The sequence below is a fragment of the Microtus oregoni genome, unplaced genomic scaffold, assembly GCF_018167655.1.
Source record: "Microtus oregoni isolate MIOR12 unplaced genomic scaffold, Mior012 000103F_ref0000194, whole genome shotgun sequence".
NCBI lineage: Eukaryota > Metazoa > Chordata > Mammalia > Rodentia > Cricetidae > Microtus > Microtus oregoni.
The window spans coordinates 2,843,955-2,868,438 of NW_024544717.1; the positions used below are offsets into that span (position 1 = coordinate 2,843,955).

The window sequence follows — 24,484 nt, forward strand, 5'->3', positions numbered from 1 at the left end:
TCCCAGCTACCGGGAGCCAGGAGCCCGGGGCCGATTGCCTTTGCAGGCGCCTCTTGCCGGGTCCCAGAGTCCAGGGCTGATCGCCTTTGTAAAACGCCCCTTTTTGGCTCCCAGTTCCCGTTTGCAGCGGCCTGTAATCCCGGGCGCGGCCCCCGGAGCGAAAGATGGCGACGCTGCCCGGCTCCCGGCGGCCGCGAGGGGCCGCGGTGCTGCGCGCACGGCCCGGCCCGAGCGGCTAGAGCGGCGCCTGGGCCCGCGGCCTCCTCCCGCCGCCGCGCCCCGCCCCGCGCCCGCCCCTCCCCGGGCCCGGCCGTGCCCCGCGTCGCGCTCCCCCGGGATGGCCCGCGCGCCTCGGCGCTGCGTCTCGGAGCTCTCGGCGGAGCGGCGGCGGCCGCGCTCTGGGGGCGCGCGGCTGCGGCTGCGGCGGCGGCGCGGCGCTTGAAGGGGCCGCGTCGGGCGGAACAGGGCGCCGCCAACATGTCGGATACGAAGGTAAAAGTTGCCGTCCGGGTCCGGCCCATGAACCGAAGAGGTGAGCCGCTTTCCTCAGCTCCTTTTGCATTTCTGCTCGGGTCGAGGGCGGGGGGTGTGGGGAGGCAACTTTGCAAACTGCTGGGCGGCGGGGTCGGAGACACTGTGATGGCCCAGCGTGGCCCCGGGAGGAGGCAGCTCCCAGGCTCCGGCAGCCACCACTGTGTGCCCGGGGCGCCGTCTCCTTGCCTGCCCGGGACCGAGCCACGCGCGCCGGCTGTGGCCGCGGATGCTCCACTTTGCAACGTCTCCTTGCCCCTGTGCTTTCAGAGCTGGAACTGAACACCAAGTGCGTGGTGGAGATGGAAGGGAACCAGACGGTCCTGCACCCTCCTCCTTCCAACACCAAGCAGGGAGAAAGGTAAATCCCACCCCGCCGGCTCCTGCCAAGTTTGAGCCAGGAAAACCCGAGTGCGCGTTCCCATTGTTAGCAAGGGTGGCTTCAAGTTTGTCCCACGCTTATATGGGAAGCGGTTGCAAGTGCAGGGTTCCTCCTCTTTCTGTGTCCTTCTCTTCTTGTCCCCTCTCAACCAGAGCGGTGTCCCCCCAGCAGGGAACCCTGGCCAGACTCCCCCTCTCCTGGCTGCCTTCAGAGGCTCCCAGAACGTGAAGGGACCGGATGGATGGAGTACTAGAGATGTGTAGCTCAGACTACATTTTACAGATAGGAAAATCGATGTCTGAAGCGTGCAAATGACCAACCCAAGGCCTTATTGATGGGGTCCAGCGCCCGCGGTTCTTACACTGGGTTATTTGTCCACTTTAGCAGAACGGCTTAGGGATGTTGTGTGTGAAATGGGGGCTAAGAGCCGATAAAGCAAACACCCTGGTACAAGGTCTTTAAAAATCTTTAGGTTGTTGGAGGTGGTGAGCTGAGATGGTGTCTGAAAGTAGTGCGGGGACTTTTATTTTCATGGAAACAAATAGAGCCCTGAAGGGTAGCTGTTTAGACACAGGGATGGGGGAATGTCTAAAAGAGGGCTGCATTTTCTAGATGGCAAGACATTTGCATTTGAAAAGTCGTAACTGTGGGATCCTTATTAATTCTGCTGCGTCCCATGCAATGGTATGGGAAAATGCCCTAAAATAATGTGAATATTTGACATTTTTCTGGTAAGCTCCTGAGAAGAAATAGGTTGGAATTCATTCAGTATGGCATTGTAGGAGCTTGTAAAAAAAAAAAATAGAAAAGAAAACCGAGATTATTCCAATTCAGCTTGGAAATGAGTATGAGTTTGCCTCTGAAAAATCACCTGTTGATCGAAGTGCTACATAAGGAGTGGATTTTACTCTTTAGAGTTTCCTTGAGTCAGACTGTGAAGTAGGGGTTGTTACTTTATTGCTAACCGAGGCAGCTGCTTCCTTCTATGATGGAGCTGCGATGCAGTCCAGCCTTGCTAAATTTGGGGTAAGATTGTTAGAAGGGAGAGGATCGGGGATTCTTTGACTTTAGTGTTGAGCCTGGAGTGTTTCATTCACTTTGCAAACACTCTGCCTTCCCCAGCAGATTCTTATAGTGGCATTTAATGGCTAAGTTATTTTAAAGATGCGTCAAGTACTTTTATTGTCATGGCTATATCCTTGGACAGTATTTTTAGGCACATTAAATATTTTACAGTATATTTAGACATATGGATAGCAGTGTAGCTGGTATATTTTATAGATGCCTCTTATATCCTTTTTTTTTTTTTTCAAAACTGGATCTTGTATGATTGCAGAAGACCGTTTCTTTGGCTCTAGTTCTTCAAGGCAGCCGGTGGACGGCTCCTGTTTCACTTCATGGCTTGGTACCCACTTACCACTCACTCCCATTCTTTAAATATTTGTAACCATGTATGTTTGTGTGTATGTGTGTGTGAGTGAGTGAGTGTGTTCATTCATTTGTTCGTCCACTCATTCATTCATTCCAAGGTGCTGGGAATGGAGCACAGATATAGGTAGGACATAGACTCCCAGCCACTGTGGTCAGCTCTCCTTGCCTGTCTTAAACCCTAAAGAATGCTACTGTTCTCTACTGTTGAATGAAATGAAGCCTCGTCATTTGTGTATAGAAAAAGGTTGTTTTGGGGCAGAGCATTGATAACTCTGGGTAGATGGTGATAAGTGTTAAAGTAGCACTTGGACATTCTTAGGGCCAGTGTATTAGATCCTTTAAGTGAAGATTTGTGGAGTGTGTCCTGGGCATTAGCCATCGGCATGCTGACTTGGTGCTATAAAAATTGTGTTGAACTGTAGGATGCTTCATTGTTCTGGGCTGACAGATCCGACTTTTTGTGTGGCCCATGGGTGGTCTCTGGGTCTGCCCGGGTACTTTCTGAGATAAAACAGCAGTGCTCCCTTCAGGTCAGGATGACTGTCTTTGCCAGAATGAAGACACCAAGTGCATTTTGATGTCCACTCTGCAGCTGGTTTCATATTTCTTCCAGGAACTTCCCCTTAAAGCGACAGTGCATTTAAAAATAGAAACAATTCCTCCCTTGGGCTGTGGCTTGTAAATCACATCTGTGCTTTATGGTATATTTGCAATTCATTTCTGTAGATCAGTTTTTGGATAGAGCTCAGGTTGGGACAAGGGTGAGTGGGTAGAATATAGAGAATGTAATTAAATCCTCTGGCAATTCCCAGGTTTGAAATGTAAGAAGTCCTTCAATAAATATCAGCAATCTGGTATCAGGCTGAGAAGCATTGTTTTTCTGAAGTTGCAAAAGATTACCCATTCTTTACACACATTCATAGAAGCTCCGAGTTACCGAGTCAAAGTTTTTAGTTTTACCAGTAAGAACGAGAGAGAATGAATAGATTGACTTCTAGGAAAATAAACAGGCTTCACTTTCATACCTGTCTTTTATGGGACTGCATTTGGGGAGGCCAAAAGATCAGAGGATTTCTCAGGCTAAAGATGTTTGTTTTGATGCTGAAATTCCAGCATTGCAACCCTGTATAGGTCCAGGTTCATAGCTGGCCTTTTGGACCATTCCTCCCTCTGCAGTGCCAAGACTTGTACGGCTTGTTGCTTGTAAGGCCGTGACATTGCTAATAGGGACACACTTAGAAAGTTCCTGCCAGCTCCAGGCTTGGCCCAGGGGAACCAAAGGTAACTGCGGATTGGTGCTTATGCCAGGGCCTTCCCCATTGAGAGTTGTGGGAAGAAAGAGGTAGATATTTTAAATGCACTGTAATGATGGCAGAGGTGTGTGCTTTGCCTTTGTGTTTATCCTGTTCAGTGATTCCCCACTTCTGTCTTGATGGAGGCTGTGCACTCCCTGAAGGCAGGTACCTTGCACTGGTTTTCCTTGTGCCCAGGTCCCCACACAGCACCTGAGGTAGAACAGCTGCCATACGACAAAGGCTATAGTTGCCACCCAGAGTAGGCAGCCTGCTGAGGCAGCTGGCATTAGGCCGCTCTTAGGTAAGTTCACTTGGCAAGAGGAGGCCGAAGTACCTTATTAAGGAAGGTGAAAGCTTTCCTGCCGCAGATTGCTTCTGGGCAGTTCTCTCTGTAGGAACGTGGGGGTGAGGAGTGGGATGTGCCGGCCAGGCGGTTTACCTTGGGTGGGGATTGAGTGAGACTGTCCAGTGTGTCCTTATGGGTGAAATCAGCCATGCAGAATCTTTTCCTCAGCTCTGCTGCCGTCATCCCGACTTTCCCATCCTCTTACCCTGTTTGTTTTATTTTATTCATTTCGGTTTGTATGGGATAAGGTCTCATGTAGCTCATGCGTAGCTCACGCTAGCCTTGAGCGTGCTAAGTAGTGGAGGCTGTCCTTGAACTCTCAGTTCTCTTTCTTTGTCTTCCAAGTGGTGGATTACAGACCTGTGCCATCATGTCTGGCTCATTTATTTATGATTCATTTTTTTTGAAAGTATAAGAGTATATCTATACATACACACAGAAGCATGTATCTTGCTTATGTGTATTTAAATAAGCATTTTGATATCTTTTAGTATCCATATAGGAAACTCATTTGTTTTGGCATCTATCCTGGATGATAGGAGTAGTTTTTAAAGATACAGGTCATTGGGGTATAGATCTGATTCTTAAAGTTATCAGCAAAATAGTCTAATAAACACATTACTTAGGATATGTTGTTATAATTTTATGTTAGTAAATTGGGCATAAAGCATCATAGTGAAGTTTATATCTCTTCCTAGCCAAGAAGGAAAAGAGCCATTCTGACTGGGACTTCAAGCCCAGCTTTTAGAAAGCAGAGGCAGGGGGATCTTTGTGAGCTTGAGGCTAGCCTGTTTTATATAGTGAGTTCTAGACTAGCAAGGGCTGACGGTGAGATTCTGTCAAAAAAAAAAAAAAGCAAACTGGGTAGAATATAGACCCTTAGTAAAAGAGCTGCAAAGTCGTTCATTTCCTACCCATTCTTTCCAGGTTGCAAGGAGCCCAGTGGACCATGGGAATGTATGCATGCTGCTTAGCCGGCTACAGTGTGTAGTCCAGTTCACACATCATATGATGGATGTTTCCAGAATGGTTCCTCTGTTCAAGTATTACTGTCAGTCTTATAAAATTAGCAGGGCAGACCCCTAAGAGTCAATAGGGTTCCACATTATGAAGTCATTTTGAGGACCTGAGTTCTGGTCCATTTTGTGTTGTTACCCGTCTCTCTGGCTTTATTGCAGGGTTGGGTATATGGGTGCAAGGTAAATTTAGGTTTTGCTGGTCCAGGAGGACACGTTCTTCTTGCATGATATTGATGTTTGAAGGAGAATGACAGTGGGATATGTTCATTAGCTGTCAGCTTGTTTAATTTGTTTTAAAATAAAGTTTCATTGAAATCTCACTTTATTTTTTTTAAATATTTATTTATTATGTATACAATGTTCTGTCTGTGTGTATGCCTGCAGGCCAGAAGAGGCACCAGACCTCATTACAGATGGTTGTGAGCCACCATGTGGTTGCTGGGAATGAACCCAGGACCTTTGGAAGAGCAGGCAATGTTCTTAACCACTGAGCCATCTCTCCAGCCCCCGAAATCACACTTTAAAAAGAAAATAAAAGCTATTATCATCTGGCATAAAGAGATTTTAAAATTACTTGGGGGAACTGGATGTAGCAGGGGTTTTTTGTTTTGTTTGTTTGTTTTTATTTTTCTGAGACAGGGTTTCTCTTTTCTCTGTAGCTTTGGAACCTGCCCTGGAACTAGCTCTTGTAGACCAGGCTGGCCTCGAACTCACAGAGATCCGTCTGCCTCTGCCTCCCTAGTGTTGGGATTAAAGGTGTGCGCCACCACTGCCTGACAATCTCTTTTTAAAAATAGTATCTTGTTTGCTTGTGGTCGTTCTCTGTCTGAGGATGCTAATGACCATTTTCTCTGTGCAGTCTGTCCTGCTCTGCCCCTTATGTCAAAGACATCTTCGATGTGCAGCCTTACCTCATCTAGACTCTGGTGTCTGTGGGACAAGGGCGCAGCCTTTGTCTCTGTTTTCAGTGCTCAGCCTCTTCCTTCCCAGCTCACAGAAAGCATTTTGTAAATTCTGTCTGCTGGCGTGATTATTTACTATTGAGAGCTTTCCTTAGCTCCCCTGTCTACTTAAGTAAGAGCATAGGGAAAGGCTACAGGTGAGCCAGCAGCTTTGTGCATTATTCTCAGTGACTTCATTCCTAAGGATCATTAGCTGTACTTAGGACAAAATGCTAGGGAAGAAAACCCCCTTTAGTCAGGGTTTATTATTATTACTACTACTACTACTGCAAAAATTTTATTAAGAAATTGTTTTATTCTTGTTAATTTAAGAGGTGTATGCTTATTGGGCTGTAAGGTGCGGGGGGGGGGGCCCTAAGATAGTCAGACTGTGACACCAAGCTGGCTCGTGTACTGATCTACCAGTCTGGCAAAATCCAAAGACAAATCGGAAAGCTGGGTTGTTTTCAACTGTCAGTAAAAAAAATTCACGTGCCGTGTACTCACATATTAAAGAAACTTCACAACAACAAGTTAACTCTAATAGTAGGCATCCCAGAGATATCAGCATTTCCTAGAATTAGCCAACCAAAGCTGCCTTTCCCCAGATCTTCCTGGGAGGCAGGGCAGAGATGGTGTTTATGTGTTTAGAATTCAAAGCTGTTTCCAGAACATTCTCCGCAAAGGAAACAGACCAGCTGAGAAGTCGCCAGGACACACAGAAACGCTCTGATCACTTTGTATCTCGACAGTGTGGGGAATTATGTAGAACCAAGAGCAGAGCAGTCACTAGGGAAATGGTGCTAACGTTTGTGTGCAAACATTTTCCAATCATCAAGAGTTGACTTAGCTAGGAGTGGTGGTATATGCCTGTAATCAGGGCTCTGGAGGCGGAGACAGAAGGATTAGGGCTTTAAAGCCATCCTCCCCTACACAGCCTGGGTTACACAAGAACCTTCCTAAAAAATAATTTTAAATAAATAAACAGGGTTGACCTGTGAGATTCATCACTGGTCTTTTCAAAGAAGATCATGATTTAAATCTTTCAGGAAATTTACACTGGAAAGGTAGGAAAAGAAATTCCTCTTTGGAAGTTATTTTAGATGGCATTGCCACCCACGATAGTAACACACACGGAGTCAGGTGTTTGTATCTTTATCTAAAATTTCATTTGGAAAAAGGAGTAAGTCTTGGATTTGTCGATTTAAGGTGCAGAAGGGAAAGTGGGGTGGTCCGCGTAGACCCTCAGGGAAAGTGGGGTGGTCTGCGTAGGCCCTCAGGGAAAGTGGGGTGGTCCGCGTAGGCCCTCAGGGAAAGTGGGGTGGTCCGCGTAGGCCCTCAGGGAAAGTGGGGTGGTCCACGTAGACCCTCAGGGAAAGTGGGGTGGTCCGCGTAGGCCCTCAGGGAAAGTGGGGTGGTCCGCGTAGGCCCTCAGGGAAAGTGGGGTGGTCCACGTAGACCCTCAGGGAAAGTGGGGTGGTCCTTATAGACACTTGGTCTTTATTCCTTTTGTCCTTCTTAGAAGTTGTCATCTCTCCCTAATTCTGTCCTCTTTGGCCCAGCACCTTCAATTCTATGTTCTAAATAGAAGCCCCACCTGAAGAGTCAAAATGTTAACAGCTAACTCTTTCTTCAGAGTCACAGAACTCAGGGCAAGACTGCTGGCCCCGAAATACACCTCATTCCTTCGAATCAACGTAAGCCTCTCAAATACTAGCCTATGAGTGGTGGTCAGCATCACTGATTCAGGCTAAAGATACTGAGAGTTCACGGGTCCAAGCACGCGTGTTAATCGCTTTTGTGTGGTTGCTATGAACCAAATACCTGGCAGGAACATCGGAAGAGAGAAAATGTTTATATTGTGTAACACTTTCGGAAGGTTTCAGTCCGTGTGGCAAGGAAGGCATGGCAGAGATCCCGACAGCAGGAATGCATGCCAGAAAGCAGCGGGCTTCAGGGCCTGGGCTCTGACTTCCTATCCCCCTACTTCCACTGGCCAGGCACCACTTCCTAAATCTCCACCAGTATATTACAACATACAGCCTTCCTGCCCTGCTTCTCCTTTCTCTGACCCCATGAGCCCTTTTTGCCCCATCGATCCCCCAAGATGGAGCTCTCATGCTGAGCTCCTTTCTTCTCAAGATTCCAGCTGTTCAATAAACCTGATTCCTTCTTGCCAACTCCCATGTCTCAAGTGTTGGCCTTTCAGGGGCCGTTGTATTCCGATCACACCAGCGTAGGAGAATCTGAGAGTAGCAGTCATCCCCTTCTTGATAGTATCCAGTGATGTTACCATGTTACCATGGTTGCTCAAAGTCATTGGTAAAGTGGAGTTTTTTTCCAAACTATCCTTACCATGGCTTTTCATATTAAAGCACACTCGTGTGTTTCTATAGGGTTGCTTCAGTCCTCAAGAAGCAACAAAAAGTCGCAGTCCTAACAGATCAACCATCCTGCCTTTGCCCTTGCTACTGTCATGTGACTATCTCAGTTACAAAAGCTTTTCTTTCGCTCGTGTTTTGCCATGCTACATGGCTTTCACCGTTTTCAATTTAATAATTAAATGGTTTGTTGCATTTCAGTCTCTTTAGTCATTTCCATATTTTTCAAACTTATAGTTGTTTCTCTTAGTGATTGTATAAATAACAGTTATTTCTCTATTCAACTGAAAGAGCTGGCACAGGGGCTGGAGAGAGGGCTCGGGACGTAAGAGCATTTACTGCTCTTGCAGAGGACCTGGGTTTGGTTTCGAGCTGCAACATGGCAGCTCATAACTTCATAACTGCCTGAAGCACCAGTTCCAGAGGATCTGATGCCTTCTTTCAGCCTTCTTGGTTTCCCTGCACTCATGAGAAGCATACACACACACACACTAAAGACATTGAAGGGGATTTCTCCCAGCTTAGACATGATAAAACATATTATTATTCTCTTTTGCTATAATGGAGCTAAAAGTTGATGATCTTTAGAGCCACAGATGAGAGAGGGCATGGAAAAAGGCAACTGGAAAGCCAGCTTCTGCCATTTCTCCTTTCTGTCCACCCCAAAGCTTGAATGCCCATCAAGTCACAACAGTGCTCTGCATCAGTCCACTTAAAGATCTGCGTTTCTGACCAGTTCCCAAGTGACCAGGATGCTTGCAATGCTCTGAACCTTGCTTTAAGGAACTTCAGTTAAGGGGAAAAAAATAACCAAAAAAACCCACAAAACCTATTAAAGAACTGCTTACTCTAATTTCCTGGATAACAGAAAGTTTCTATTCCCCACTGTCCACTAGACTTACAGGATTGTTAAGCCCTTGAGATGTGGTTAGTGTAACTGAGGAGCTGAACTTTAAACTTGGTTTAATTTTTATGAATTTAGACAGTTATGTGTGGCACTTGGGTACTGTACTGGGCAGTGTCGGTTAAGAGAATTTTTTATTATTATTTTTACTTTATGTGTATGGGGGTTTTGCCTGCACATATATGTGGTATGCACCATGTGCATACAGTATGCAGGAATGTCAGAAGAGGTCTTCAGATTCCCTGGAGACATTTGTGAGCCACCATGTGGATGCTGGGAATCAAACCCAGGTTATCTAGAAGAGCAGCCAGTGCTTTTAACAGCCGAACCGTTTCCCTGGCTCCAAGACAGTGGTTCTTAACAGTGACTGCACATTATATCCTGGGATGCTTAGAAATGATACCTGCCTCTATCTTAGGAGATTCTGGCTGTACCGAATGTCTTAGTTAGAGTTTCTGTGACTGTGTTGAAACACTGTGACCAAAAGCAGCTTGGGGAGGAAAGGGTTTGTTTTGTTTATTCTTCATCATTGGAGGCAGTCAGGGCAGTGACCTGGAGGCAGGAGCGGATGCAGAGGCCGTGGAGGGGTGCTGCTTGCTGGCTTGCTCCTCCTTGCTTACTCAGCTTGATTGCCCATAGAACCCAGGACCACCAGCCCAGGGGTAGTCCACCCACAAGGAGCTGAGCCCTCCCCCATCAGTCAGTAAAGAAAGTGCCCTACACGCTTACCTACAGCCACTCTGAATGGAAGCTTTTTCTCAGTTGACTTCCTTCCTTTCAGATGACTGTAGCTTGAGTCAAGTTGTCAGAAAACTAGCCAGCACAATGAGCAATGGTTTACTTGGCCTCTTTTAAGAAGCCTTCCCAGGTGGTCCAGTGACTGTTGTTTAACAGACCTCTGTGCAGCAGGTTGAACCAGCCACGCTGTTGCTTCTGTGGATTCTGTAGGTCGGGACTTGGAAAGGGCAAAGCAGACATCATCCTGCTCTGTGTTACTGTCTGGGGAGTAGCCATCCGAATAGCTTCAACACCTATCTTTAATCCAAAATGCCGAATTAAAGTGCACTTCCCTTACCTCACAAGCTTGATGCTTGCGTCTCGTGAGCCACCACTGTTGTAAGCAATTAGCCTAGTTTAACAAGCCAGGGGTTCTCCAACCAGGTGTGTCTGACCGAAACCCTCAGCTTCTGTTTTACTTGGGTTGGGGAGAAAGGGGAAAGACTCAGTGAAGTCTCCTGGGTGTTGTGAACCTGCTGGATTCTGACTTGTGGAGGGACAGGTTTTTTTTTTCTAGGTTCAGACTCGTGGGCCCCAGTTCCCTGCTTAAGGTCTTCTCTGGTTTCCCAGTGGGAGACCAATGGTCAGATCTGCACTGAGGTGAAGTGAGAATTCTGGGGGCTGCCTAGCACTGCTTCTGTGGGATCTGTATCTCTGAGCTAGCCACTGATGGACCACTTTTGCTTCCAAGTTCCTTCGTTGATACAGATGACTCTGGACTAGATCATCTGTAAGGTCACTTTTGTTGTTGTTTTCCAAGTTCTAACATCCAGATTTATCCGTGTACAGTGCTTAAATACAGAACCAAGTCAGACAAAGTAGGCAGCAGACATAGCAGCTGAGATGGGCTGCCTTTTCATTTACATCTTGTTAGAGTGTCAGGAGTCCTGAGAAGGACAGGGAGGCCATTGGTGGGAGGCTCTGCTGGTCTGCAGTAGCTGAGGCTTGAAGGTGTCAAGTGAAATAAAACAGCCGCCAGCTCCAGACACTGAGGTTCTTATCAGCTGACTGGCTGGGGGCCTGGGGTGCTTGCAGATACTCTGTCTGCCTTCTTTCTTGGCAAGAAAGGTGGCTTTCCCATGTGCCTATAGGACATTATAAAAACCATTTGAGGCAGTCGCTTCTGGAGCCGCCGATTACCGTCCAGCCATGGCCAAGTCCAAGAACCACACCACACACAACCAGTCCCGGAAATGGCACAGAAACGGCATCAAGAAACCCCGGTCACAAAGATACGAATCTCTCAAGGGGGTTGACCCCAAGTTCCTGAGGAACATGCGCTTTGCCAAGAAGCACAACAAGAAAGGCCTGAAGAAGATGCAGGCAAATAATGCAAAGGCCATGAGCGCACGTGCGGAGGCCATCAAGGCCCTGGTGAAGCCCCAGGTGGTGAAGCCCAAGGTGCCAAAGGGCCCCACCCGCAAACTCACCCGTCTGGCTTTAATTGCTCACCCCAAGCTTGGGAAGAAGATTAGAAGCTACATGGCCAGGGGTCGTAGGCTCCAAAAAACAAAGCCCAAGGTTCAAGCCAAGGCAGAGGCCTCAGCTGCAGCTCAGGCTCCCAAAGGTGCCCAGGCCCCTGTGAAGGCCCCATAAAAAAGGTCGCAGTCTGCCAGTGTGAAGACAGATGGACTGGTGTGAACACCTACACAGTATTTGCAGATGTTCAGGACCTTATGCTGTTTTTACAAATAAACTTGAGGCAAGTTCTGTTAAAAAAAAAAAAAAAAAAAAAAAAAAAAAAAAAAAAAACCATTTGATTTGAACCTTCTAATGATATGCCATCTTGTATAGGTTGTGTGTGTGTGTGTGTGTGTGTATAGCTGTTTTGGTGCAATATGGCATCGTGGAATATTATATAGGCTGTACTAGATGACATTCTCAGAACTGCTAACATAAAGCTTTCTTGTCGTCTCCCACCACCACTTCTTTCCCCCTGTAAGACAAGGTCTTACTGTGTAGCTCTGGCTGGCCTGAAATTTACTGTATACACCAAGCTGGTCTTGAACTCACAGAGATCTGTCTACCTCTGTCTCCTAAGTGCTAGGATTCAGACTATCATGCCCAGCTCTTGTTTTGTAAAAAGAAAAAAAAAGTTGTTTTCTGTTTGTTGTTAGTTTTTAATAATATGTGTATGTGTGGTAGGCTATGCACATGGACTGTAGGTACCTGAGAAGGCCAGAAGAGGGCATCAGGTCCCCGGATCTGGAGTTGTCGGTGGTGGTTGTGAGGCAATGGACGTGGGTGCTGGTAATGAAATGTGGATCCTCTACGGGAACAGTCAGTACTTTCCACAAGCCCTGGCTTGTTTTGTTTCCGAGGGTTTTGTTACAACTTCATTAAACTCTAGCTTATCCCTAATATTTCTACACTTGAACTTAGTCAAAAAAAACAGAGGAGTGCCTGGCGATAGTGGCACACGCCTTTAATCCCAGCACTTGGGAAGTAGAGGCAGGCGGATCTCTGTGAGTTCGAGGCCAGCATAGTCTACAAGAGCTAGTTCCAGGACAGGCTCCAAAGCTACAGAGAAACCCTGTCTTGAAAAACAAAATAAACAAAACAAAACCAGAGGAGCAATCCTACTAATTCCACTAGTACTTACTGTTTTCTGTTATGGGATGAAGTGTGTGTGTGTGTGTGTGTGTGTGTGTGTGTGTGTGTTTGCGCACGCACGTGGCCTCTCTGGTTTATATACGCACTCCTTTGTTGGTTTGTTTGTTTTGGACAGGGTCTCACGTAGCAGGAGCTATCCTTGAGCTCTCTATGTGGTCAAAGCTGGCTTGAACTTCAGAGCCTATTGCCTCTACTTCCTGAGAGCTGGAATAGAGGCTTTTGTCCTCTTTCTCCAGGAAGCAGGATGGAGGCTTTGGTTCCCTGTGACCTTAGAGTCTGGTCTGTAGGTATGAGGAGCTTTTCTGCAGTCAGGTTCAAGGAAGGCATCTGTTTACCATTCTGTGAGGGAGGAAGCAAGGTCTAGCTAGGCCTTTCTGATTTTTTTTCTATTTTGGAAACGGAAGGAAGCTTCCGGGGAAAGGAAAGCCTTTTGCAGCCGGCTTGTTGTGCTGTCTCTGAGAGACACTCCCTAGAGGTACACCCGTAACCAGGGACCACAGACACTCCCATCCCTTATGCTGGGAGACTCAGAGGAGAAGCAGGGTGGGTATATGATGGCGAACTATGCAGGCTTTCTGTCTTGAATACTTTTATGAATAAATTTATCCTGAGCTCTGGGTGCATCCACAGAGGTTTCATGTAGTTTGTTGAAAAAGGTAAACAAGCCTTTGAAAACACTTTATATTTTAATCTGGAGTTTAATGAAACAGTTCACAACTGACGCTCTTCCTACCCACCTACCTTACCAGCTCAGCTCGAAGGGGAATATTTAAAATTTGTGGCTGAGGGCTGCAGAGACAGCTCAGAAGTGATGAGCATTTGCTATCTGTCCAGAGCATCCATGTTGGGTGGCTCACAATTGCTTATCGCTCCAGTTCCATGGGATTGAGGCCGTCTTCTGGGTCTCTTGGGAAACTGCGTACACTTGGCATATGCTCACACAGACATATACACGTGTACATAAATAAAAAACTAAAAATAGGAGGAGTCGAAGTGGCATGAGCGGTGAAGAACACGTACTGTTCTTCCAGGTGATCCAAGTTTGGTTTTGCAAAACCCACGTCAGGCAGCTCACAACCCCCTGTAACTCCAGGCCCATGGAGTCCAATGCCTCTGACTTCCTTGAGTACCTACACACATGGGCATACTCCCACACACGTGTGCACATATGCATAATTAAGGAGGACAAAAGTAAATCTTTTAAAAGTAAACAAAAAGTCAAAAATTAAGAAGAAACTATTTGCGGTTCTTGCAGAAGACTAGAGCACCATTCCCTGCATCTGCGTTGAATGGATCGCAACAACTTGTGCCTTGAGCTCTAAGTGGCGACACTCCCTTCTGGGCCTTATGGACGCCTGCACACACATGCACATATACACACAGATACACGACAGCATATTTACATCCATTTAAAAGCACTAAGTCTTAGCCGGGCGGTGGTGGCGCACGTCTTTAATCCCAGCACTCGGGAGGCAGAGGCAGGCGGATCTCTGTGAGTTCGAGACCAGCCTGGTCTACAAGAGCTAGTTCCAGGACAGGCTCCAAAACCACATAGAAACCTTGTCTCGAAAAATCAAAAAAAAACAAAACAAAAAAAAAAAGCACTAAGTCTTAAAGTAAAAGATTTATAGCTGGAGTTGTGATGAGAGGGTTTAGGTGGACCTGGGTTTTGATGCCGTGGTTCCGTCTCATTCTCTAGCTTTAACCACCTCTGTTCATGTAGTTAAGTGGAGCGCAGGACTCACGGAACAAATTGGAATGGGAAGGTAGAATATTTGCGTGGTCGTGCTGTTGACATTGAGGAAGGTCCTGAGGAATGCCCTCTGTTGAGGCCATTGCTTTCGAAAGGGATGGGGAAGGGTGGTGGAAGGGTGGGCTTATCAAGACAGTGGTGTGCAGTTAAACAGCATGGAAGGACCCAGCTTAAACGTCTGAAGTTTTGATATAGAGTTACAAAGTGAGGACAAATAGGAGACTTTAGCATGGCAGCCCTTGCTTGTAAAGTTGTCTTGAAGTGTTGCTGGCTTCCATGGCCAGATTAGTTACACAGGGGAGAGGAAACTTCCAGACTTGCTGGTCTACTGTTATCCTAAACAGTGTTTTTATTTTTAATACTCTCTAGTCATGTTATTATTTAGCCAGTTGTTTTCTCTCCCAGGACTGACAGCCAGCTATCCTAGGTTTTCAGACTGGAAAATTAAAACAAAACAAAAAATTCCAAACCACTAGAAATAAGGTGTAGTTTCCAGCTTCCCGTAAATTGTTCTCAGTAAGCACCATTAAGAGCAAAGTATATCCACTTGTCCTGATGCCTCACTGACCTTGAACTCAGAGATCATCTGCCTCCCAAGTGCTAGCTAGCATCAAAGTTGTGTGCCACTATGTCTGGCTCTTTTTATTGGAAATTAACACACTCATTTTTCCTTTCCTGGATACTGAAGGGAACATTAGTATAGGTGGCCCTGGACAGCAGCCTACTTGGATTTCCCTGATGTCTACCCTATTGATCAGCAGAATTTTGAGTTTCTTGGATTCTATGAGTCCTTCAGGCCATTGCAGAACACACTGTTACAGGATTTCTCTTCCTTAAAACACTGACCAGGTAGCTACTCAGGAGGCTGAGACAGGAGGATTGCTGGAGCCCAGATGTTGGAGGCCAGCCTAGGTTTAAAAAAAAAAAAATTGAACATGGAGTTGCCTTTATTGAATTTTTAAAAAAAATTTTTACATTTACCTGTATATTTGTGTGTGTGTGTGGTCGTATTGCTGCATGCATATTGAGGTCAGGGGACGGGGGGAGTCAGTTTTCTCTTTGCATCTGAGGTGTTGAACCATAGTCATTAGGCCTGGTGGTGAGTGCCTCTACCCACCTAGCTGTCTCTACAGCCCGACTTTGGATTTTCTAAGTGGTGAGCTATGTCTTTCTATTTGTAATTTGATGTATTGAGCTAATCCATCATTTGCAAAGTCAGACTAAGCAGAATTTTTTAAGACATGAAATTATTGTAAGATACCCATGGACAGGTCGCACATCCCTGGGACTAGAAGTATTTCAGCCTTCTGACTTTGTCAAACTGCAGAGTATTTATGTACACATAATGAGGCATCATGGGAATGGGGCCCAGGTCTCAAGCACTAGATTCATTGGTTTCATCTACACTTTGTACACATAGCCTGCGGCTAACTTCATGCAATACTTTCAGTGTACATATGACTTGCCTGTGACCTGTCTCATGAGGTCAGGTGTAGATTTTCCACTTGGCACATGGCTGCTTTCAAGTTTTGTGTTTTGGAAAATTTGGATTTCAGATGCTCAAATCAGAGACACTTAATCTGCACCCAAGCCATAGCTCTTACCCTGGACAAAAAGAAACTCCTTATTGGTCTTTCGCCGTGTTTCTGTGGAGATCAGTGTGATATAAGAGCGGCCTTATGCAATCCCTCAGGTGTGTGTGACGCTGTTGCCTGTTAGCCTAGACCCTGGAGATATATCCAAGCTTTTGTCATTGTGTGGCAAGGTTGTCATCTACAATTGTAACCCGGGAGAACCACACGATAGTTATAAACAATATTCATATGGGAAAAGCACCTTTACAGTTCACATTCGGTCACCCTTGCCACACGCAACTGGAGGCAGGTCACCATGCCAGGGCCCAGGAGTGTGGACTTGGAGGCAGGCTGCTTCCATGAGTCTGATTCTACCACTTTCCAGCTGGGAAATCCAGGACGGAACCTTGACTTGGTCCCCAGGGCTTCAGTTTCTCCGGCTGAGCGTAGCAATGGAAGGACAGACATTAGAGGGCCGTGAGGCAGGCTTGTGAGGCATGTCAGGTGTCCACAGTTTTGTTTTTACCACCCTAGGACATGTGAGGGTCGCCAGCCTGGGTTCGCTTCTCCTGTATCTTACTCATTTCAGGTTTAAGAAAGGAAATTCTCTAATACCTAAAAATAGCAACAAAAAAAAAAAAAAAAGGAGAGAGAGAGAAATAGAGAGCTTCAGGGAAGTGGCATGTGGCCGGCTCCTGCCATCCTAGCGCTGGGGAAACTTAAGGCAGAGGAGTTGCTGCCAGCTCAGGGCCACTTAGGCCATACGGTGAGAACCAGCCTCAAAATAAGGGTTAGGATAAATAAAAGAGTCTCACAGTTTTATCCACAAGTCTTGTGATTTTCTATTGACCTTTTATTTAAATAAAGCATGCATTAAAGAATTGCTTTATTATTTTTACCTGTGTGTATGTTTATGGAAATATACTGAGTGCTGGTGACTGTAGAGGCAGGGGTACTGGGTCCTCCTGAAACTAGAGTTACAGGTGGTTGTTCTCCACCAGTGTGGCTTAGCCACTGAGCCTTCTCTTTAAATGTGTGTAGCCCAGGCTGGCCTCGAACTTGTGATCCTCTTGCCTCTGCTTCCTTCAGTAAATCCTACTGGCTACAGCATTCATTGTAAGGACTTCTGGCAGGTCTGTGGTCATGTCCATCCCACTTCTCAGCTGATAGGCGCGCTGCTTCCTCCGGACAGGGCACGATGTGTTTGTGGAGAGGGAGAACCTCCTTTTTGATGGGTACTCCTGTCTCTCGGGCAGTTGGCAGTCATTAGTTTAGGTGATGAATTTGTAGCTAGAGTCTGCCCGTGAACGCCTGCCAGAAGCAAGCATTCTTGAGGGAAAGTGTGTACCTAATGAATGAAGCTGGGGTACGGGGGGCACTGCACCAAAGCTGCGGAAGAAGATGGAGGGGAAATGTCGGTGCACCACAGTCTGTCTAGTGTGCAAAGTACTCTCTTTACATGCATGTTACAGCCTCCCTCCCCTCTCTGCCGTGTGCATCGTCTTGGCTTCTATTCAGGTTTCGTGGTTTGCTAAGTGAAGAGCACACACAGGTGTACTGTTTGTTTTGTCAACTTGACACAAGCTAGGGTCATCTGGGAAGAGGGAGCCTTAGCTGAGAAGATGCTGCCATCAGATTGGCCTGAACACAACTCTATGGTGCACTTTCTTGATTAATGATTGATGTGGGAGGGTCCAGCCCACTGTGGGAGGTGCCACCCTTGGACAAGTGGTCCTGGATGGTATAAGAAAGCAGGCTGAGCTAGCCATGAGGAGCAAGCCAGCAAGCAGCACCCCTCTCTGGCCGCTGCCTCAGTTCCTGCCTGCGGTTTCCTGCCGTGACTTTCTTTATGATGAGCTATAAGCGGTAAACAGAAATAAACCCTTTCCTCCCTGCATTGCTTTTGGTCATGGTTTTATCACAGCAATAGAACCCTAACTGATGGGACAGATGCCTGACTCTTATGCCCCTCCTTTCTCTCACCGAGCTATCCCTCCTCAGTCTCACCTTAGAAGCAAAGAAATAACACGATGGGGGATGGGGGCCAAAAGGAGAAGACAGATGTGGAATGAAGAAGAACTAAGGGATTAAAGAGGCGTAAGTCCTGATGACGCCGGCGGTCCAGCCTGCCCTCACAGCTGTCCTCCAGAGACAGCAGCAGGCTGGGTTCCAGGAGGGGAGGTTGGGTTGTACCTGGTCCTGCAGCTGAACAGGGTAAGGCATCTGCAGTGTGCCTTAGGTCACCTTGGGTTTCAGATCACCAATTATCCTTACTAATTAGCAGCTAAGCAGAGCCTGACAGAAACCATCTGAAGCATGACGCAGAGTGCACGCGTGTGTTTGCGTGGCCAGATTCAGAGAGGAGATCAGTGGTGGCGTGGAAAGAAATGAGCTGATAGCCTGTATGCCTCCTGCAGTTTGTCTGCTTCAGTGACTGGTTTAAAAAAATGAATCAAACTATAATCTCTGACTTACACATTTGGTTCTTTGATAGCTGTGAACATGAAGGTTAGTGACAGGGAACCCCTCCCCCAAGCCTCTTAATTGTTGAATTCCTTCTAGTCAGGTCAACAGTAAGCTACGTGGAAATAGTGAGCAGATAGGTAGAGCCACTAAAAATCCATGCATCCGTTCATTTGAGCATCACTGTGCCCCTCCTCCAGCCACATGGCCAAGCCCTGTTGCTTTGGAATAAAAGACAATAGTCCGGTCTATGAGAGAAGAATCCCCTTCTGGACCCTCTGGTGGGCAGAGTCTCTTCTGCTTTCCCTTCTCCTAACAGTTGGTACATGTGTGTGCATAGCAGGCACATTTTCTAGATGCTGTGAGATGGAGTACAGCAAACTATACAAATTCGGTGCCCAGGACCACGGGTCTGCAGTGGAGTGATCCTCAGACTGTCTGTCATGTCACTTGTGGGCCTCGGGAGGCCTCTAATCCCTACATCAGATTACTACATAATAACGGGCTCTGTGCTGTCGTGTGGCTTTTGGCTTCATAGCAGTATAGAGGGCTGGTAGCTTCCTTGAGCTTTCTGTGGTGCTGAGGATGGGCTCCAGGGCTGTGTGCATGCTTGGCACGCGCTCCACCACTGAGCTAGCTGGAACGTGACGGTGCCAGTGCCGCTCTGGAGCACTATGCCACCGACAGTCACTGCTTTGGGCTGGCAGGCAGAAGCTGACACCACTTAGCACTCCATGACATCAGTGACAGTCCTTCCAGCTAACAGGTCACCCAGTGTTTGGCAGACGTTCACATTGTACAGGTTTACTGATTTCACAGCCTACATGGCAGCCCCGACTTGAGGTTTATACAGGAGCTAGTGGGAGAGAATTGTGCTCTAGGCAAAGTCCTGAAACTAGGAATTCGTTTCCAGGAATGCTCAAGCCGAGGATGTCTTCTGACCTTGGCATAGAATGTGGTCTCAGACTTGGTGAGGCAGGGGGCTACATCTCTTTGGCTTGGGTGTTCCTGTGAGCCTCCCTTGTTGTGGGAAGAGAGGGAAAGAGGGGAGAGAGTTGAGAGGAAGCAGAGACTGTCCAGTTGTGTGAATGCCCTCCCTGCTACCATCTTCTCCTGGGGAACGAGGGCATCTCTAGGCACTTCTCACCCTCCAGTTCCTAGGCTGCAGCTGGATCTGTGCTGTGCGTCATCCTTGCAAAGCAGGCTTGTCAGAGCCTTATGTTCCTGTCTGGAGCCTGCAGGCCAGTGATGCTCCTGAATCTGTCACTCCCCGGGGTATTCTCAGCATTATGGGAAATTCTCAACATGTGGCCCAAGAGTGTAGACATTGGCATGGAAGTCACATGAGAACGGCTTGCTGCACGGAGAACTTAGAATCTGTTCGTGTTTGTGTTTTGAAGAAAGCCACTGGTAGACTTCGTCAGGTCTTTATTAGTGCGGTCCAGAGTTGAGCAAGCACAGTTTTAACATTTTATTAAACAAGCCCTTGCCAGTAAGCTGCTGGTGATGCATCATTCAGTGGTTACCGAGCAGGAGCAGAGGCCCATGGATGGGAGTCACAGCAGGAGGGGAGAAGACTGCAGCTGGCCAGCCAGAGCAGGAACCACAGTAAGAGCTCTGGGAAGTCAAACTTGCTGGGAAGTGGTGGCCTCGGCAGCTTGGATGCTGAGGTGCTTTGTGACCGTGGAGATGAGGAAGCAGGTGTCTTGCCTCCTGGCACCTACAGTCTTCATTACAAAGACTTTGATTGTTTCTCTCTGCCTGAGACAAATGTGGTTTCCTGTCTTTTCTGGGTGGTTGAGCGTGAGTTGGTTCTGTCTTCCCTTATTCCCAGCACTTTTCAAATGGCAAAGCCGTGGATGAAATGGTTCTGTTGTCATTCTTGTTGTTCAGGAGGTTGGGGATCAAGTTGTGGCTTCACTCACGCTAAGTTCATTTTCTCTTTCTAAACTATGACTCTGGTTCTTTAGCATTATTGTTATTATCATCATCATTACTATTATTCCTGGATGGCTTTTTCAGGAAATCACAGCTAACATTTGCCTGTGAATGGCACCTATCTTTTTTTTTTTTTTAAGCTCAAGTAACTTTGTGCTTTTTTCTTTTATTTGTTTTTTTCTGAATGTGTAGTTTATTGAAATAAAGGGAATGAGAAGGGAAGAGAGAATGAGAGGGAGAGAGGGAGAGAAAGACAGAGAGGCAGAAAGCAGCTTCCTCAGAAATATCAGAAAGGAAGCATAACTTTGTTTTTAATGTCATTTGTTCTCATTATAATCTTGGTACCTTAGGAAATATAGGTTGGAGATAAAATACCGTTTGCTCATCCGACTGTCATCAGTTTAATGCTTTCCATGGCGCGTTGATGTGTGGTAATTTATACCACGGGGAAGCATCACTCCTTTCTTAAAGCCCTGGAAATGGTTGCTCTGCTCAGCCTGCAGGTAGTAGCGGTGTCAGGCTGTGCTAGCCATTTAGCCTGAACCACAGGTCTGTCTTGTTGGAGTTTTCTCTCATTCATTCGTTAGCATCTCCTTTCTGCCAACTTTTCTCCTCAGACTACTTTGCTTCTGAGAAAGTACTCAGACCACAGGGAGCCAGCCCCCCATCGAGCTGGGCTGGGTTCTGATGGACTTGTGGGGTTTTCTGTTGCTCCTAGTGAAGAGGCAGGGTTAAAACACTAGCCAGGAACTTGTTACCCACCTAGGTGTGGCTCTTGGTACTTGACCATGCTAAAGCTGGGTGACCTTGGGCGAGCTGCCTCTGCTCCAGTCAGAGTCAGCTAAAGTGCTGACAGCTTGTGTTAGCTGTTTTAGTGACTTACTCTGCATGAGAACCGGAGCCCTGAGGCAGAGGGATGACACAGTAGAACAATGCGAACAAAAATTCTTCGAAGTCACTGCTCCCAGTTGTCAGGTGGGAGGATTCACCCTGGTGACTCTGCCTGGTTCGTGTAGAAACCGCCAGCCATGTCATGTGTTTAGAGCAGATGTCATAGATGCTCAGTTGATTAATCACCCTCTCTTTTTTGTTCCTTCATAAGTTGTCATGCTTGACTCACAAGATTCTTGTGTGTGTATGTGTGTGTATCTGCATCCTTTTCCCTTCCCCTTCTTCCCCTCTCCTTCCCTTCACCCCTCCTCTTTTCCTTCCTCTTCCTCCTCTCTCATTCCACCCTTTCCCTCTCATTTTCTTCTCCCTCCTCCTGCCACCTTTTTTTGAAACAGGGTCTCATATAGCTCAGGCTGTTCAAACTCCCTATAGCCAAGACCAGCTTTGAACTCCCGATCCTCCCAAATGCTGGGATACAGGTGTACCCTTCCATGCCCAGCTTGAGAGTTGTCTTAATTCTGTTCCTTTATCTGTTCTCAGAACTTTTGGATTTGCTCACTGTCAAACCATGCTCCATGTTTTTTTCTAAAACTTACTTTTTCAAAATATATATCCTTTTAGTGAAATAAAAAGTAGTAGAAACTATCTCTTGAGTGAGCACACCAGGCTGTTTCCTATGTATTCTCAAGTTGCTCTGTGGAACCACCTTAGAAAAAATGAAAAAAAAAAAACCACACAGAATTTTTATGAGTTAACATTGATGGTTCACATTTTAGCTTCAATTCTGTTTTTCTACGTATGTAGATACAAAATTTTAACCCTGTACCAAACTAGCACTTTTAAAAAATTATATTTATTTGTGTGTGTGTGTGTGTGTGTGTGTGTGTGTGCGCGCGCGCGTGTGTGCGCGCGCGCCTCGGGGAAGGTGCTTGCATGCATGGTGCACCTGTGGAGGTCAGAGGACAGCTTGCAGCATGTGGCTCCCAGGGATTAAACGACAGACTTTGCAACAGGTGCCGTGACTGCAGAGACATCTCTGTGGGCCCAAATCAGTACCTTTTAATTTGTTGAGTTTGTGGTTATTATGTTAATTCAAAGTTAGTACTAAAATGAGTGTATCTGTTACTATAAAGACGAATCTAAGGCCCGGCCTGATGCTGGGTCAGGCATGGGGGGGCATCACAGGCATCCCGAGTCGCCCTGGAAACGCCCGCTAATGGAGCACGGTCAGATTGCTTTGTTTTGAGTCACTTGTAATATTTTCCCCCTCTCCTGCTGCTAAAAAGAGAATGGAACTTTTGACTCAGTGAAAGCTATGTGAAATTTTGTAAAGACCAGAAACCAGTTTCTGCATTTGGAGTCTGGGTTCTCTCAGTAAGTTGCTGAAGTGCTGGCTGTTGAAATGGCCTGCTGGAGACTCTGCAAGAGACAAGAGCTCTTTCTCCCCACATTTCATTTTCATATTGAAATCTCTGTTCTTGGGGAGTCAGGTTTCAGATGGTCCTTGGTCAAAACATTTCTCCCTCCCTCCCTCCCTCCCTCCCTCCCTCCCTCCCCTCTTTTCAGTACTAGGAATTGTATCTAGAGCTGGCGGGTGCTACACAAGCATTCTGCCTGTGTGTTCTTTTTAGTTATTTATTTTTAACTTTGGACAGAGTCTCACTAAATTGCCCACAGTATCCTTGATTTTATAATCCCCTCTGTCGGCCTCCCAAGGACTGGGGTCCTCAGAGTATACCACCAGACATGATGCAAATGACAATTCTTTATCACCAAGCTATTGTTATCTAGGTATCTGAAGATTCAGCATGATATATATGTTCAAAACAACGTTATAGATATATCCAAAACAACATTAAGAAGTATTAGAGGAATAATGAATTAAGAATTTAATTACAAATTAAATATTTCATTCATGATCCAGTAGTCTAGGAAGCCTGTGGTCTTCCACGTAGGACACAAGCGCTTTGGTGGATGTCCTTCTGATTTTTAGGATTCTAAAACACAATTAGATGGGGTAGGATCAAGGCAGACATGCAGCTGGCTACATGGTAGTGTCCCCTGAGTTTGCTTAGAGTACCATTTCTGCTTGCTTCTGTTTGTTTCCCGCCTTTCCCCTTTGACACAGCAGCATCACTGTATCCCCGTGCAACAGCATTTCCCCACAGTCTATTTCTTATAATGATGTACATGCTCCATTGTTTTTATATGCTTGTCTTCCTTGTACTTTACCCCAGTGACTCACTCATTAATTTATTATTTTTTATTATCATTATTTGATCGCTCTTCTGAAGTATAGACTAATGGACAGCAAGCCACACCCTCAGTTGATGATGTCTATCTTTAAGAACCACAGATAACATTTATTAGGCCACCTTTTCAGGCCAGCAAAGGATCACAGCTTGTGAAAGCTAGAAAACTGGGCTTAGCTCAATAACATTGGTGGTTTTGCCTGTTTTTTTCAAGTTTCCTGTTGTATATGAGAATGAATGGAGCAGCTACAATGTAGGCAGCTTAAATGAAATGAAAGGGTTAATGGAACTGACTTGCCCTGAGTAATGAGGTCCTGGATAACAGGCTTTAAACCCAACTTTATTAAGGTATAATTTACCCTTGAGATAAAACACACCCATCCAAGGGTGGCCTTGTTGAGTTTGTACCCAGTAGCCACCACCAGCATCAAGGTGTTGGACACTCTTGTACCCAGATGGTTTCTGGGACCCATGTGAGTCATTGGTAAACCTTCTGTCGTGTAAAACTTTCTCCACTCATGGCCCTCAATACAGCATTTTCCTCTCTCGTTCTCTCTTGAGCATGCTCACTTTCTCTTACGCTCGTTCACGCTTTCTCTTGCCATCTTCTCTCTTGTGCTAGGGACTGAACATCAACATCTGGGATGTGCTTTTCCATTGAGCTTCATTCCAGCCTCAAACAACTTTTTCTTTATTTCATTTTCCCTCCCCGCACCCCTTTTTTGGACAGGGTCTCACGTATCCTAAACTGTCCTGGAACTCACTTTGTATATCAAGCTGGCCTTGAACTCCTGACTCTCCTGCCTTTACCTCCCAAATGCTGAGATTCCACCATCATGCCCAGCTCCTTCCCATTTCTTTTTGGTCTCAGCTTGTCACAAGAAGCAAGTTCTCTGTTATCTAGATTTCCTGGTTATGTAATTAAACTCTGTGGGATAAAGATAGTCTTTCTGCCTGTTAGCAGGGTAGCAGGTAAAGGAACAGAGAGATCTG

The 24,484-nt window shown here is 46.4% G+C and overlaps 1 protein-coding gene across 6 annotated transcripts in view; it reads left to right on the plus strand.

The window, feature by feature from the left end:
- The first annotated feature begins 327 nt into the window (after nt 1–327).
- Nucleotides 328–24,484, plus strand: part of LOC121443237 (kinesin-like protein KIF13A) — a 177,286-nt gene continuing 153,129 nt past the window's right edge. For 5 of the 6 annotated variants that reach the window (XM_041644916.1, XM_041644919.1, XM_041644920.1 and 2 more), the window contains exons 1-2: nt 328–532; nt 802–892. In XM_041644916.1, the coding sequence (XP_041500850.1) occupies nt 478–532; nt 802–892 (146 nt within the window). In that variant the 5' untranslated portion in view covers nt 328–477. The remainder of the gene's footprint in view (nt 533–801; nt 893–24,484) is intronic. The other variant, XM_041644922.1, reaches the window with a different exon arrangement.